The 17,339-nt window shown below is 40.5% G+C and overlaps 2 protein-coding genes across 4 annotated transcripts in view; one reads left to right on the top strand and one right to left on the bottom strand.

Moving 5' to 3' along the window:
* stab1 (stabilin 1) overlaps nucleotides 1-17,339 on the bottom strand; it is a 68,366-nt gene that overhangs the window by 50,211 nt on the left and 816 nt on the right. The window contains exons 2-12 of one of the 3 annotated variants that reach the window (XM_030420488.1): nucleotides 15,879-16,006; nucleotides 15,614-15,729; nucleotides 12,075-12,160; nucleotides 11,708-11,777; nucleotides 11,440-11,535; nucleotides 11,096-11,215; nucleotides 10,694-10,881; nucleotides 10,342-10,478; nucleotides 7,080-7,207; nucleotides 6,025-6,101; nucleotides 4,451-4,573 (exon numbers count right to left, since the gene is read on the bottom strand). In XM_030420488.1, coding sequence (XP_030276348.1) covers nucleotides 4,451-4,573; nucleotides 6,025-6,101; nucleotides 7,080-7,207; nucleotides 10,342-10,478; nucleotides 10,694-10,881; nucleotides 11,096-11,215; nucleotides 11,440-11,535; nucleotides 11,708-11,777; nucleotides 12,075-12,160; nucleotides 15,614-15,729; nucleotides 15,879-16,006 — 1,269 coding nt within the window. Of the gene's footprint in view, nucleotides 1-3,089; nucleotides 3,203-4,450; nucleotides 4,574-6,024; nucleotides 6,102-7,079; nucleotides 7,208-10,341; nucleotides 10,479-10,693; nucleotides 10,882-11,095; nucleotides 11,216-11,439; nucleotides 11,536-11,707; nucleotides 11,778-12,074; nucleotides 12,161-14,001; nucleotides 14,081-15,613; nucleotides 15,730-15,878; nucleotides 16,007-17,339 lie in introns of those variants that run through there. The other 2 variants (XM_030420489.1, XM_030420490.1) reach the window with 2 other exon arrangements.
* On the top strand, nucleotides 1,686-3,563 carry LOC115583545 (tripartite motif-containing protein 35-like). The gene is made up of 2 exons (XM_030420491.1): nucleotides 1,686-1,833; nucleotides 1,924-3,563. Exon 2 carries the CDS (start codon nucleotides 1,941-1,943, stop codon nucleotides 3,342-3,344), a length of 1,404 nt encoding a protein of 467 aa, XP_030276351.1. The 5' UTR covers nucleotides 1,686-1,833; nucleotides 1,924-1,940; the 3' UTR covers nucleotides 3,345-3,563.

Consider the following 17,339-nt stretch of genomic DNA (forward strand, 5'->3'; position numbering starts at 1 on the left):
GGCAACCACACAGAGATAAACTAATCAGTGTGTTTATGAGCACTAGTGTGTTACTGAGACAACTGTGTGATTATCTAAACATTGTGGAAATGAAAAGCCAGGTTTAGGCTGATAACCTGATTCCAAATGAGGGTTTCCAAGTGAAAATTTGCGTGACAGCATACTCAAACAGACATCTCACTGTGGCAGCTGTGTGCCAGGTTTAAAGGAAACATCATTACTTCATTATTACATCACTAATCCTTCGACAGTGGAATCTGCCAGAGGACACTCAGATTGGGCACACTCGGTGTGAAAGCACAGGTGTCACACAAAATCAGAGAAACATTAGTTAGCTAATAAGGGGTCATAGGCTTCTTAATTATTTGAGCTGCTCTGTGAATGGCAATAAATGTAGCTATTTTTAAAAATAATTCTGGGACTGCATTTTTCCTTACTTTTCATACTTCGTGTAGATTTTAAATTTAGTTCAAAATGGTCTTAAAAAGGTCTCAAAAGTCTTAAATTTGACTTGTTTAAACCTGCAGAAACCCTGGTGAGAAGAGAGAGAGAGAGAGTCACAGTGGAGCAGGAGGGGCCCACTGCCCCGTCGGGGAGTCTGAGCAGGATGGATCAGAGTCTGATCACACATTTAATTTCAGCCAGAGCAGAGGAGAGTAATAGAAGGGAAAGAGCAGAGGAGAGGAAGAGCAGAGGAAGGGAAGAGCTAGGGAAAAGGAGCGATCTGGGCGCAGGGGGCCCATCTAAGATTATCTCGTCCCGGGCCCAGGCAAGAGCTGGCCTGCTGTGCATCGTCATTTTTTAAAACAAATCCAAAAGATGAGTAGAACAAATCTGTAAAATTCAGGCACATTTGCACAGTCGTAAACATTGTTCTGTTAGTACAAAACCAGTCCTCTATTTGGTCCAGATGCTCCTACAAAAACAACTTCCAGGCAGCAGTGTCACCCATCAGTGGTTAAGGGAGAAATCTGATTAGTGACCAGCTGCGCGTAAACATGATCGCTGGGACTCATGTGGTAAAAGCTGACACTTCTAATCAGTCTTCACTTACATAAATAGAAGAATGAATTTACAGAGCCTTCGCTGTCCTTACTTGAATGTATGTGTGAAATACAAACACAAACCTGTTAACTGAGAAGATTTTGGTACAGCATGTGTACACGGAGACAGCCACATTAAAAGTAACGTGCGCTTAGCCCCGCCCCTCCCCATGTGCCCAATGGGACCTTATTTCTGGGAAAATTGTATGGTAGTTAATGGCAGGTGACAACAAATTTTTGATTTTTATATAGCAAAGATGTCAACTTTCTGCCATAATAATATGGAAATCAAATAACTCCTTTTTTCTTTGTCTGTATACTATTTATATCAGATTAGGATTTTAAAAATATATCTGTAAAAGGGTTTTAAACGATTTAACCTGTGAAAGTTTAGGCAGATTTTGACTTCTGAAATCCTCACTTCATTAAACTTTGGAAGTCATGTTGATCCAGAAGTACAACATGGCCTTGGACATTTAACCTGCAATAACTTGGGATGACTATAGACTACGGACATTTTGATCTAGTGGATTGCAACACACACCTGCTATAATAAACAAGTGCAGTCAGGAAGACTGTCGTAACAAAGCTCCACCCCCTAGACTCAACACAGACAAACGGGAAATACATATTATCCTTCCTAGTTCCTGAGAGGAGACACATACAGAGAGACGCACTGTAAGATTCATCACAAAACCACCACATCTACTGAGAGAGGACAGCGGCAGGAGGCACCACTGGATTTACTGGAATACTAAATACCTGCACTTCAACCTGCTGCTGATTTTACGTAAGAAACTGAGCTAAAACTAAAAGTGAAAGTAACTTTCAAGAACATTCTACAGAGACTGACTTCCCTGTTTGCTTGCTGCATTTTCAGTTAAACTCAGATATAAAATGTCTTCGAGATCAGAGGCCAATCTCTCCTGTCCTATTTGTCATGACATCTTCAAAGATCCTGTTGTCTTGTCATGTAGCCACAGCTTCTGTAAGGACTGTCTGCAGAAGTGGTGGGGGGGAAAAAAAACATTTGAGTGTCCATGCTGTAAGACAAGACACTCAAGGAGTGATGCACCTCGTAACCTGGCATTGAAGAACCTGTGTGAGGCCTTCTTACAGGAGAGGGAACAGAGAGCATCAGCTGGGTCTGAGGCTGTCTGCAGTCAGCACTCTGAGAGACTCAAACTCTTCTGTCTGGACCATCAGGAGCCAGTGTGTGTCGTCTGTCGAGACTCAAAAACACACAACAACCACAAATTCAGACCAATCGATGAAGCTGCACAGGATCACAAAGAGGAGCTCCAGAAATCCCTGAAGCCCTTACAGGACAAACTGAAATGCTTTGAACAAGTTAAAGGAAACTTTGATCAAACAGCGGAATACATCAAAATCCAGACTAAACGCACAGAGAGTAAAATTAAAGAGCAGTTTAAGAAGCTTCATCAGTTTCTACAAGAGGAAGAGGAGGCCAGGATCACTGCTCTGAGGGAGGAAGGGGAGCAGAAGAGTCAGATGATGAGGAGGAGGATTGAGACTCTGAGCAGAGAGATAGCAGCTCTGTCAGACACAATCAAAGCCACAGAGAAGGAACTGAGAGCTGAAGACGTCTCATTCCTGCAGAACTACAAGGCTGCAGTGAAAAGAGTCCAGCAGCGCCCCCTGCTGGATGATCCACAGCTGGACTCAGGAGCTCTGATCGATGTGGCCCAACACCTGGGCAACCTGACCTTCTACATCTGGAGCAAGATGAAGGAGATGGTCTCCTACACTCCTGTGATTCTGGATCCAAACACGGCTGACCAAGAACTCATCGTGTCTGAAGATCTGACCAGTGTGAGATCTGGAGGAAAAGAGCTGCTTCCAAAAAACCCGAAGAGGACCAAATTCCCCTGCTGTGTCCACAGCTCTTTGGGCTTTATTTCAGGGATTCACAGCTGGGACGTTGAGGTTGGAGACAACAAGGACTGGGAAGTGGGCATGCTGGCAGAGGCCATCATCATTAATGGGCGCCTACAGTCTGGATTGTGGAGAATTATGTTCTCTCACGGTAACTTCACAGCATTCTCCAATTCAGATCCCGAGAAAGATTTGCCCGTGATGAAGAAGCTCCAGAAGATCAGAGTTCATCTGGACTTTGACAAAGGAAAGCTGTCATTCTCTGATCTTGATACAAACAAACACATACACACATTCACACACTCCTTTACTGGCATCCTATTTCCATACATTTACACTGAGAATCAGGTCCCCCTGAAGATTTTACCAGTGAATGTCTCTGTGAGGGTGGAAAAGCACAAGTAGAGAATTTTATGATAGCATGTTATGCTGTCACAGGCTTGTCTTTGATTAATATTCTTGGTTGTAAACCACTGTGGGTATATCAATGAGCAGGGCTGTTTTATGGCAATGTTGGGATCGAGAGGATTATTGCATCATTGTGATGGAGTGGTTGCTTACGTGTTGCAGCAACACAATTAAATTTGTACAATTTGTGGAGTTACCCTTTGAGTGAGCTCCCCACCCCCCCCCCCAAAAAAAAAATAATAATAATATTAATGAAATGAAATGTTTTATACTGTGATGGGTTTTAGAACTATCCACAACCTTCAGGTTATGATAATTACATATATTGACAATGATGCTAGAAGTGAATGTATGTAAATGTTCTTTTTCTGCTTAAAAAATCTGCTGGTTTTAAAATTTTAACTTGGAAGATTATGAGATGGGTGGGGCTTATGATGCTGACAACACTTTGGCATGATGAATTAGCTGATAAATTTATTACATTTAAGGTGGTGGAAGGCCACAAGACTGTATGTTTACTTTCTTCTGTGATGCAATTCCTTGTGAAGCAGGATGTTGTGCTGGGACAAATAACTGTCACTGGAATATCAGTTAATATGAGAAATGAGAGGTTTCATTTAACAGACAGGCAGGAAGGTGGCATTAATTTATGTTAATAGTAGGAATGACAGCAAAACTAATGAAATGAAAATGTTCTGTCGCACATTGTGCAGTTATTTTTATGTGGTTTCTCTCTTTTTTCTTCTTTGGATTATTCTGATTGTGGGGACCAATAAAAATTAAGTTAAAACAGTTTACATTGATATTTGTGTAATTCTAATGGTCTTCAACTATCTAGACAGTTTGAAAATGTATACCTCATGAGGACTTTTTCCATCTTCAGTTTGACTGCTAGACATTCATAATACCTTTTTTTTAGATGTCAAAAAGAAGTTTACAGTAATATCAAAACCAAACACTGCCCTTTAAAAACCAGATTTCAAAACACCTCAAGTCTAAACTTTATACTTTGCAGTGCACTAGCATGCAGCTTTGTTTTACGTCATAACATCCAGTTTGAATGTTTGTGAAAATGGTTGTGACTTATGGAGAGGAGGTATTACCTTGTTGTCTTTGGTCCTCAGCTTGGCTCCTCCGTACAGGTTCAAGTCTCGTCCCTCCAGAGTCTTGTAGAGGTGCTGACCCAGGATCAAATGGTTTCTACACACCAGCTCTTCATTAACACCCTGTAGAGACAATGTGATTAAGCAAATCCGTAATCTGTAATATATTTATGATCTTTTGCTTCCTACTAGTTGGTAAAAATGGAGGTGTGCTGTATGTAACAAATGTTTACCAAATTGACAGCCGGGAAGAAAATGGGACACCTGCACTCTTGTGTAACTTAGAACTGGAAAATGAAATAAAGCTGGAAACTGCAAATGAAGATAATTCAACAGAAAGCCCTGATGATTCTGACACACACCCTAGGATGTACAAGGGATCATAGGGTTTTTGGGTCTTTTAACATCAGACAAACTCAGGCAGGATTAAAGAGATCCTAGACAAAACCCTCCCTAACCCCTCTTTGATTTTTTTATTTTCTTTTTCTAAAAAGAGGTGTGACCAAATCTTTGGCTACTGCTACTTCCATTTAAAACATCATCTGCCCAGATTCTTTGGGGCAGGTAGAGGTTTTCACATCATCAGACTCAAAAAGTACTTACTGATTTCAGCAGCTCTGCCTGTAAACCAATCGGAGGCAAAGGTGTACACAAAGTACGAGACTCGGAGGGTCTAAAGTTGTGGTTTCACAAATTTTTGAATGACTTAATTTACTTGCTTATGATCTGTCCCCTGTGTGTGTGTGTGTGTGTGTGTGTGTGTGTGTGTGTGTGTGTGTGTGTGTGTGTGTCACTGGGATGGACAAGGCAACAAGAGAGGAGTCTGACATTCATTGCTTTATCTGCTGATGCTGTTTCACTATGTTGATGATTTTTCGAGGAAGGCATCATGGTACATTCAGACATGCAGTTTCAAGAGAAAACCTGCTGCACAGGGAGGCCCCAGATGTGCAAAGCAGCTTGATGATGACTGAAAAGTGTATACTTATGAGTCACATATGCTACACCATGGGGGAGCAACACCTCAGACTGAACAATACAGTGAAGTGTGAGTTATTTTGAGCATCCAGGGTTTCTGCAATAACAGCGTCGTTAATTTCATTATAGCTGGAGACTAGTTAGTTGGATGGACACAAAATTATCCTTATTCAATAATCAGAACACTAGATGAACAACTGTGTCGGAAAATAACAGGTTCTTTGATATGAAAAATACAAAGGTAAAAGCTTGTGGACAGAAGAACTGATGGAGAGAATACATCTCCCAAAGTGCTTTTATGTAAGAAACATCCAATCACAGAGCTGCTGTGGGCTCCACTTACCAAGCTGAGGCTAAAGATTACTCTCTAAAAACACCTGAAAAGACATCCAGCTGTTCACTTTTACATTCTGGATCAGTTTGAGATGAATAGTGACATTTGGTCCCCAACTAATCAGAATTTGAAAGAGCTCTGATTCACACCACTTTAGACTTACAGAAATCCAGGAGACGTGTGTTTCTGTGCTGAGGAACACGGAGGCAATCATTCAAATAAAATGGTGGAAACAGTATATTCAGACAGACAGGTGACTTACAGTCAGAGGCGTTTTCAGCAGAGGGAAGAACGCTGTGAAGGGTCCGTTGTGACTCAGCAGCAGTGAACAGCCTTTCTCTGAAACACACACACACACATACACGAACATATAAAGAGGCAAATGTCAAAGAAAAGATTAAACATAGAAACAAATAACACAGACAGAAAAAATATAGTTATTCTAATTTCACAATAAAAAAAAGAATTCTGAGGGCAATTTTCATCTTTTAGAAGAATCAAGTTAGACCGACATTATTGTTCATTTATCTTATCAGTATCTATAAAGCTGTGAAGGGTCCAAAGCAGCTTTCCAAAATAAAATCATGAAAGGAAAATAGTAATTGGTCTACAATTAACTTGAATTAGGGTTAGTCATTGGCTGTCGACTACTTATCTCTGACCATTATAACATCATGACTTAAAGGCTCCCGACCGGAGAGCACAATTAAGAGGCGTGTCCCCTCAGAGTTGCCGTAGGGCAAGAGTTGTTGTTGTTGTTTGTGATATGTGGGCAGTTACATCTCCATGTCCCGTTTATTATTTTCTTCTCAAACCATCTCAGTTAGGTTTGGTTAAACTTGTGGCCATGGTGTTTCTTTTCCAACGGGTCATTGTGTATATTCATACAGTTTTCTCAGCTTAGCTTCCTTGGCTAGTCAGTCATGTTGTTTTATGCATTTGAGGCTACACAAAGCTAAGAAATAGATACGCTACACAGGGATGTATGTCAATGCCAACAGGAGACAGTTTCCTCTGCAGGGTGAGACAGTTGGCGATTCATGTCAGAGTAACGGTGGGAAACAGCAGCAGCTATAGTGGTGAGCTACTATGCAACTGCTGCCTTACGACTACACTGAGGGGAAATGCTGCCTCAAATTCATAAACAATGATGTCACCGTCCATCACGATATTTCACTGTAGACATCGTCATATGCCAATTCAGCCGACATTTCCCAACCCGAACTTGAATAATCAAATGTATTTATTGTATTCATACCACTTCAACACTCACATTTTTGTCAAACATAATTTACAGTGTATTTGTGTTTCTTTTACCGAAAAGGGCAACGGCTCCGGTCAGATTTTCTCTCTGGCTCCCACTCCTGTCGAGCTCTATCAACCGCTCCATCAGGTTACCATAGCAACGCCGGCCGTCACCAATCTGACCCGCATCACACACACACCTGAGAGAGATGGGGGGTGAATTAATGACACTATAATGCACACACATTCACACAAACTAGCAAAGATCTAAAGGCAGAGAGGGAAACAGTGTCTGACATCAGCATCTGTAGTTCTAGAGAGCCCAAGAGAGATGGACAAAAAACCCTAGTCTAGGTAGATTTAGTCCTTGACAAACGTATGTCAAGAAAGTGAATCTTGGTTTTTACTCCTGGTCCTTGCCTCTGGTTATGGTCTATTTCTAGGAGAGGTACAAACAATAAAGAGAGAATAAGAATTTTTTCTGAGTCTAGATATTATTGTAGATCAGGTTCTGGTTTCTGGCCAGGTCTTAATTTCTAGTTGTAGACAGCAACAGACTCACAGAGAGAAATCTGGTTCTGGTTCTAGAACTTGATTCTACCCCAGGTTCTGGAGTTGGTTCTAGTTGTAGTTATGGTCCTCATTGTGGAGCTAGTTCTAGTCATTAATAGAGTGTCAGGGAAAGAAAAATACCTACTTGTAATGTGGTCTATCTTCGACCAGGTACTTGCCTTTGGCCTGGTCCTAATTCTAGTTGTAGAGACTAAGAGTGTGGCACAGAAAAACCAGGATCTATGTCTGTTTTTCAGAACCTGATTCTATCTACGGTTCTAGACTTGGATCTAGTTCTACAGATCAAGAAGCAGACAGATATAGAAAAACAGGATCTGGGTTTACATCTACTTCTAGTCTCTGGTTCTTGTTTAGTTCTAAAGGGAAAGAAACAGAGCCACAGAGAAGAGGAAGAGTTTTGGAGTCCGGGTGTTATGGATTCCAACATCGGGCTAGTTCTAGTTGTAGGGAGTTAGAGATAATAAAAATCTGGTTCTAGGACTAGATAAGTCTTAAAAGCAACAAAGAGAAACCTGGTTCTATTGATAAAGAGCAACAGGGACAGAAAACAAAAGACACAAACACAATAGCACTCGGACTTCCGGTCAGCTGCCACATGGAGTAGACGCAACGCGCGGGAGCTCCTGCCTACTCTGCTTTTTTTCACTCATTCACTCCTTTATTTTGCAAACTGAACAATTCATATTGAGCTATTAACTTTTCTTTAACCCACGTTTGCTTCGAAATGACTTCGCACCCCGGCAAGTCGGGGAAAAAAGACACCCAAGCCACTAGCTTGACCATGGAGGCTATTTCTGAGCTACTTGACCAGCACAGGCAGGCGCTAGCTGACGACTTTAAAACTTCTTTCAACAGCTGGAAAACAAATTCGACCAGGTCCACTCATGGCAAGCTGTGTTAACATTTAATAGCTAGACTGGATATGTATTGCAGACATCTGTAATTCAATTGTTCCTCGTCAAAAAGAACATTTCAGATATCCACAATGACATTCTTTTTATCCACAACTGTCATTTCAGATATCCACAATGACATTCTTCCTAGGACAAATGATGTCACTTTTGCCATTCATGTGTATTGGGCTTTCAATTTCAGACATCCAAAATTACATTCTGGATATCTAGAATGAACATTCTGGATATCTGCAATTGAATTCTCACTAGGAAAAACTCCCATTTCAGATATCTTCAATCCAATTGTTACTAGTCATAATTTTCATTTCAGATATCCAAAATGAAAAACTATAAAATGTAAAAATGTCATTACGGATGTCCACAATTCATATTATGACTAGTAAAAATGCAGCTGTGGACATCTGTATATATAATGTGGATATCCATAATGAAATTTTTACTAGTCACAATGTATTTTTGGATATTCAAAATTACATTCTGGATATCTGGAATAGTTTTTCCTTTATATTCCTGGAGTTTTGATATCATTTGTATCTATCATTCTGCACTTTCAGTCGAAGACAGTGGACAGATCGCTAAACTTTGTTTGCTGGAATGTCAAGGGTTCAAACCATCCTGTTAAAAGGAGGAGGGTATTTTCACATATAAAACAATTTAAACCAGCATTTGTTTTTTTTGCAAGAGACACACATTCGTTGTTCTGATAACACCCGCCTGATGTCGTGGTAGGCCGGGCAGCACTTCCATTCCTCACTCCAAGCAAAGGCCAAGGGGATTTCAATCCTTGTTGATCAAAGCATCCTGTTCGTGCATCACAATGTTATATCAGATACTAACGGTCGCTTTATCATTGTCTCAGGGAAATTATACAATACAATGATGGTGCTCGCCAATGTTTACGTTCCAAATGTAGACGATGTTGTTTTTTTGGAACGCTTTTATTCTTCTCTCCCGGATTTGGGCTCATACTCTCTTATACTTGGCGGGGATTTCAACTGTTGTTTAGATCCCGTGCTGGACTGATCTTCTCCCAACCCTGTCTCAATTAGTAGGTCTGCCTCATTCATTCAGTCCTTTTTATCCAATTTCGGTGTCTCTGATGTATGTTGCCCTTCCATCCAATTAAGAGAGAGTACTCCTTCTTCTCGCACAATCACCATACCACTAGGATTGACTACTTTTTCATTGATGATAAACTGATACCACTAGCGCGCTCCTGTGCTTATCAGGGCATAGTGATATCAGATCATGCTCCTGTTGTGCTATCTTTGGCATTGCCTGACTTTCCTCAAGTTAAAAAACACTGGCGCTTTAATTTAACTCTCCTCTCAGACAATGATTTTGTAAACTTTATGAAAGAACATATACCCTTCTTCTTTCAGACAAATACCTTTTTTCTCCCTACAGTGGATGTACTGGGGATCATCTCTCTTGTGACTGTGTACTTTATAAACCCCCTGTACCCATTTTATACCTGTACCTTATATTTGTGTAAAAACTCAATAAAAATATCTTTGACAAAAAGAAGACACTAGCACTGGGTTTAATTGTAGTTCTAATTGTCGTCTAGTTCTAGTCTTGTGTCTAGACCTGGATCTAGATCTAGTTCTAGAAAAGTAAAACTCTGGGGCGCCGTTTAGCTCAGTGGGTAGAGCAGGCGTCCCATGTACCGACTTTGTCCTCATTGCAGCGGCCCTGGGTCCGAGTCCCGGCCTGGGGCCCTTTGCTGCGTGTCACTCCCCCTCTCTCTCAACCTGTTTCCTGTCATTTCTCCAAGCTGTTCTGTCAAAAAAGCCAAAAAGGCCCAAAAATATTTTTTTTAAAGTAAAACTGTTTGTGTGTCTGACCTGGGTTGTCCATCCAGTTCAGTTTGACAGCGAGCTGTGGGGTCACAGGTGTCCGCTGAGCAGGCAGAAACCAGCTGACAACCAAACGCAGCGTCGCCAGCTACAGGGGTCATCCCGTGCATACACTCACAACTGGACTGAAAGACAGATGGAAAGGCAGACAGACAGAGACACAGTGAGGTTCAACAGTTTCAGTATTCAGACCAGGTTTTGATTTTAGACTCGTGAATTTTAGTTCTGACATCAACTCTCTCTGTTGCTTGTTCTGGTACTGATGGTCGTTCTGGTTATAGTCCTTGTCCTCATCCTGGGTCTATTCTAGTCCTCATCCTCCCTTTCTAGGTGTCCTTACCTTGTTGGGTCCTTTGAAGACACAGATGGTGGAGTTGATGGGACACCCTCCATTGTTCTCAGAGCAAGGGTTTTTGGGTACGCAGATCTTGCCGTCGCCCTGGTAGTTGGGCTTACAGGCGCAGCTGACCTTTGACCCTTGTGAGGAACACTGGGCATTCACGTCACAGTCCCTCCCTGAGCAATGAGCTGACAAGGAAAAGGAAGATCTAACTCAGTCCAGATGAGAATTTTCTCAGCTCTCTCTCTCAGACCTACCTTAACTTTCATCAGGCTAAGAACAGCCTCATTAACTTTGAGCTGAATGCTTATATTAGCATGCTAACACAAACTGGAAAAATGGACCATATAAATGACACCCTAAACTAAGTGTTGGGATATGGCTGTTGGGCTGTGTGTTTACTTAGGCATCTTCCCTGTGGATTCTTCCTGTATCCAGGCAAACATTCACAGTCGGCAGCGTCTCCCTCTCCTTTACAGTATGAGTAGGGGCTGCAATTATTGCACCTGGTACTGGTACTCACTGCCAAAAACAGAGACACAACATATATATATATATATATATATATATATATATATATATATATATATATATATATATATATATATATGTATATATATTTTCTTTTAAATATTTGTGATATAATAAATGATTATCATAATAATTAGCGGATAAATGATTATCTGATATGTGTTTCTATGGTTTATGTAATCAAATACAGATAAACCTGCATGTCATGGTCCTACCTTGGTCACAGCGTTTTCCAGTGTACGGTGGCTGACACAAACACTGTCCATCACCCTCTGGACCTTGATTGCACACTCCATGCTCACAGTCACAAGCTGTGTAGACAGACGCACAAACAGAGTGCAGTCAATTGTCTGTGTATCATTGTTGCAGCTGTTAAACATACAGTAGTCCCTCAATTTGGAGGTGTTATTCCTTTATTTTCTAAGACCACATGATTACCAGAAACTTCAGTGAGAAGAAGAGTCTCTGAGTGAGGGAGCCTACCTTTGTCACACTTTTCTCCATAAAAGTTTGGATTCTTACACTCCTGACAGGCAAAGCCTGCGAAGCCCTCCTAAAGAGAGAAACGTTTTCTAATTATTACTTTGCAGTATCACCAATACGTCAACAATCTGAACCAACAAACCCACTATGTATCCAGCTTACCTCGTGTCCCCTCCCCACCCAAACATGATAACAGAAACATATCAAACATACACCAAAAAACATCAAAATCTCCTGTCAGAGACAAGCTTGAGCTGTGGTCAAGTCTCTCAATTAGGAATGTAAATGTCATTAGTCATGTCTCTGTATACATTTTAATCTCTGAACTCAAACAGGCAAGACAGTTAAAGATAGACAGGATACTGACATCACAGACGCAGGTCCCGTTACCGACGTCTCCATCCTGACAGTTTCCATGGAAGTTACAGGTCTTCCCTGACCAGCTGGGACAGGCTAGAGACAGACAGGTGGACAGGTGATTAGAAATGATCACTATTCATTGTTTAAAAGATTCAATTTTGTTTCTGTTTGAGGCTTTTGTGCAATAACTGCAATCTTGTAGGTTCAGGTGTCCCAGTCACATGGTTGTCATTTGTCCTATTGATTAGTTTGAGGGCAGACACCAGGAGAAAGAGAGAGAGGAGGAAGGAAACACAAATGCAGGAAAGTGCTACAGATATAGAGTGGAATTCTTTTGACAATGATGACAATAAATAATAACCTTTAACCTTGAAGTATTTCAGTTTGCTTTTGTCTGTTTTTAGATGCTAACTTAAATGAGATCAATGCCAAGCTGAGAGGAGGCAGTGTTTGATAAGTGTTTGATAACAGACTAGAGGACATCAAGTCGCGCTCCCACCACCCAGCTGAAGGCAGCGGCTGTGGGAGACGAGGATTCAGGTTAGCCCACATCCTTTCTGTGGCCTTGGCAACCGTAAAAAGCACTTAGTATCAGTAATAGTAACAACCTATGCATGAAACGTTATATCACAGTGTGTGAGATAATAATGACAAAGGTCTCAATATGTCAAACTGAATGATATCAGTTTTGAGGGACATCAGATTGTGAGATGAATGTCTGTTTAACATCAGCCCTACAGTGTAAAGAGAAAAAGTAATAAGCAGAGACGAGTCTTCAGCTTCATCTGCACGACTCTCATGTTTTAAGAATGTAATCAAACAAAGACAAGCTTTGACCATACAGCAAGATCTGTTCTGTATGAAAAGGCAAATGGAAAATGACGCGTCCTGTTCGACAGCTTACTTTCTGTCTCTAATTGACATATACAGGTACTTGGGTCTTACAGTTTGATTCCACCATATTCATGTCCCGTCCTAAAAGTTTTAACTTCAGCCACTTCACCAAAATCACAAGAAAGACCTGCTACTAGTCTTCAGCTTCAGTTCCTCTGATGGTCGCTAATCCAAAACACTCAAACTACACCGAATGGAACAGTAAACCCAGCTTCTTTCCAGATATACTTTTTGTTTTGTATTTATTTAATTCTATAATACCATGATACAAATGTACCTTGTTCATACAGTGTGTGTGCATGTGTATATGTGTAGAGGTTTGTATGTATTGGTTTTTTTTTTAAATTATTACTTGTACAAAAGACAATAAATACAGTTTTAAATAGATATACAAGAAAATTATTTCTTTATCAAATGTTCAGTCCTGGTAGCAAATATACCAATCAAATATTTGTCTTGGAGGAGATTTTGTTTTGATTATTGTTTTATTGTGAGAAAATCGTAGTGATTTTACTTTTATAAACAACTGATTGTTCACTAATAGTGAAATATAATCCCTACTGAAAAGTTTATGTGTTGACCTATTATGGGCTCTGGACGATTATCGGAGCCTTTTTTTTGATTATCAGATTGCAGATAAAATACTCTAAACTAATTTAAAAAATGTGCTGCTTACTTCTGGTACAACATCCTCTCACACAATGTCACATCTACAACAATATCTGATTGGCGTAATGCAACATGTGTGTGTTATATGGCAATCTATAATACACACATGGTGTGGGAAATTATTTAAATAAATCACTATCTCAACTTTATCACATAACAACATTAATATCCAAGTGCATTTTTTTAAATTTAAAAAGTACCTATCATTACTGCAATGTAGCCGTATACACAGAGATTATGTGTTCAATAATGACTGTTAGCTTAAAGTTTGGCTTTTAATGAGCTATGGTGCTCAACTTCATTAATTGGCCTAATTAGCTTCAGATTGAACCCTAATTATAACACCTGCCAATATAAATTAACTGTCCTACCGTTCGCAGCGAGCCAGCAGTAGTTTAGTGCAAACAGGGTATTTAATATCCAATCAATCCACATAAAATTAAAAGTTTTTAGTGTAAAACTGTAAGTTAACCGGAATGTTAGCGTTAGCAAAAAACACCGGTTTAGACGGTATGTAACAAGCTAATGGCGGCTTCTATCGTGAAGCGGTCATTATCAAGCGTTTCCTCCATTAACAGGCAGAAGTTTTCACTCACGTCTCGTCGAACAAACACAAATAACAGCACGAAAGCAGAATAAAGCGAGTGAGTTTAGGTATTATAACAAATTATCCGACATTACTTCTTTTTTTTTTTCCTACCTGTCACACATAACGGTCTTTGAGCATAGCGCTACATGATTGGTGTAAAGAGATGACGATCAACCGAACGACCAATCAGAAGTACAGGAAACGGAACAACCCCGCCCTTTAACTGAAATAGCCGTTAAAGAATGTGACACTTTGATTTTTATTTCTTGTGGATACTAAACATTTATTAATTATTGAAAATGGTTTAACTTCTGAAATCTAAAATTAGATTTAGATTAGATTGTCATGTTTTTTGTTGTGTTGAGGCAGAGCCAGCACGGTTTTAGTTTGGTTGTGTTCATTTAGAGATGCTTTTGGTTTGGTGTAATCAATCTGATTTAGTAAAATATTATTTGAAATGTTTGCCTTTGTGTGGTCTCCCTTTTTAGTTGTGACCTTCTGAGCCCGGTTGTAACACCATATTTTGAGTAAAGAGCACCTGGCTGCCATTTTTGCTAAAAGAATTACTTTAAAAGTTATCAAAATAGTTGCAAATTAATTTCTGTCAATCAATGCTAAGATACATGATCAGCATTGTTTACGTTTCACAATAAGACTTGCTTATGACAGCCGTCTCATGATGGTATCATTTGCCCCCATTTATGACAAAAACACAAAACCTTAAAGGTGCACTATGTGAACAAGTGATTTTCATTGACTGATTTAAAAAATAATCATGAGAAACAAAATAAACTCTGAATAAACAAACTGACCTTAAAGGACAACACGGTTTCACACTGATTTACCAGTACTTTGTGTATATGTGGCGGACCCTGCCACCTTTCTAGCTTCCATCAGTGTTCTGGAGACTTTATTTTCCTCTGAGAGCAGCTTTTTTATTCAGTTATGGAAAAAATTAATATTTTGGAGTTTGTATTGTCACCTCATTGTTTTCACAGTTGCCCCATTGCAGCTATTACAAGCTTTGATGTAGCTGACGACGATCTACTAGACCTATTACAAAACTTTTTGTAGCTTTAAGTCATTCATATATGGGTCGGCTGCAGCTCAGGAGGTAGAGCGGATCATCCAGTAATCGGAAGGCCGCTGGCTCGAATCCCTGGCTGCAAGCTGAAGCATCCTTAGTGCAGTTGAACAACATACTGAACCTCAAATTGCCTCTGATAAGCAGCATGCATGGAGCCTCTGCCATCAGTGTGTGTGATGCACTTTGTGTGACACAGCAGACTGGAGAAGCGCTCTATAGTGATGTCCATTTACAATATGTCAAAACAGGGTCTTGGCTTCACTCATGTTTAACGTGAGTGTACTCTTTGTGTGTTGGTGTGTCTTACGGAGGCAGAGAAGTCCCCAGTGCTGCGGGCAGCATCGTGGCTGCATGAACGTCCTCACGCAGATGTGCTGACATCCCTCCAGCTCCATCTCCCTGCCACCGATCTCCACCACATAACTGCAGCACACAGAGAACATAAGGGGAACGACTCAGCCACAGTGAACTACAGTATGTTTAAGGTCTGTGTTTGTGTGTATTCGAGGTAAAAACAACACAAATCATGCGCTACTTTTGCGGATCTGTGTGTTTTGTAACCTGTCACATACCTGCAGTTCGTCGTTCTCAAGTTGCTGAAGCCGCGGGGGCAGCTGCTGGTGGCGCAGGCAGCCAAAGAAGTGCAGGTGGAGTGTAGGTCCTCCCTCTGTGAGACATCACACCGACCAGGAGGAGCAGTCTGAGGGAGCAGAGGAGACGTATGACTGCATGATCACTATGTACAAATCTGATATCACTTTCTCTTTATCTTTCTCAACATTTCCCCTCTAGAGTTTATATGTTTTTTTTTTTACACAGAAACAGGTAGCAGCACAGTTCATTAAACATCGTTGCCGGGCAGCATTATTACATCCACAACTTTCATGCAACAGATTTTACATTCAGGGTTATGGACAAGGGGGTTTGAACAAGTTTCCGTGTTTTATAGTGTACAGAGCAGACAGGGAAAAAAAACAAACAAATAAAACAAAACGGAAGACACCACCTCAAAAATTATATTAATAAATATCCTCTCCATTTTGACCATTTTGTACCGTTGGTGGGTCAGTCTGTAACCATTTACGTGTTATTGCTTTCTTTGCTGATACTATCAATATTTTCAGAAGATGTCTATCATTTCTTGTTATTTCCTCTGGAAGGTCACCCAAATAAAGTGATGTACATGTAAACTGAATCCTCCTCCCAAGAATATTCAACATTTCTCTTTATTTTTGCTGCATCGCCACAGTCGTGTTTTTAATGAACAACCGTTTGTTCTAAAATAAAAAATAAAAATGTCTTCCAACAGTGTTAGTGTGGCACTGGATGGGGTAATAGCAATAGTACCAGAGGCAGTAACAGTAGAACTGAACAAATAGGAAACCGATCTGTCGTCTTGAATAGACTGGGAGACATTTTCAGGAGAAGTTTAAATCTAAGATGAGTGATGTCCTGTTCTGTTGAGGTTACAATGCGTGTAATCGCAACATCGTTCAGCTCTGTAAGGTTTGCGTTGTGGAGACTCACTACCCTGGCGGGTGTGTTGGTTACGTGTGTGGGTTTGTCCCAGTTTTTAACAGATAACATGTTGAGAACGCAGGTGGAACTGTAGGATGGGCTGGACGACAGCACTTGTTGTGAGCATGTTAGCATGCTGATGGAAGCCTTTAGCTCGGCACAGAGCCACAAAACAAGACTGGAAGATTTAGTCTGGATGAAGTTTGATCCATTCTAGGGAAACTCTGTCAGCATGACTCTGCCTCTAATGATCAACTGTCATGTGTAAACCAACCCAACTTTGCAGAAGAATGATCATGAATTGCTGTGGTACTCTTTTACACTTCCATTACGTTATAGTTTTTGTCAGGACTGTACAGTGGCCCTGAAGTGGAAATCACAATGGCAAATCAGAAAACACAACAACAAAACAGAAAATTGCACTTCAGGGCCACCGTAGGACTGTATTAGTTAATGATAATGTGCAAGAAACAGTCATTTACACCAAACACTTTGGTTGAGTCCATATGATCCAC

This window comes from Sparus aurata, chromosome 6, assembly GCF_900880675.1.
Source record: "Sparus aurata chromosome 6, fSpaAur1.1, whole genome shotgun sequence".
Taxonomy (NCBI): domain Eukaryota; kingdom Metazoa; phylum Chordata; class Actinopteri; order Spariformes; family Sparidae; genus Sparus; species Sparus aurata.

Excerpts from the sequence above, each read along its gene's own strand:
- LOC115583545 (XM_030420491.1), top strand. The coding sequence starts at position 1,941 with ATGTCTTCGAGATCAGAGGCCAATCTCTCCTGTCCTATTTGTCATGAC.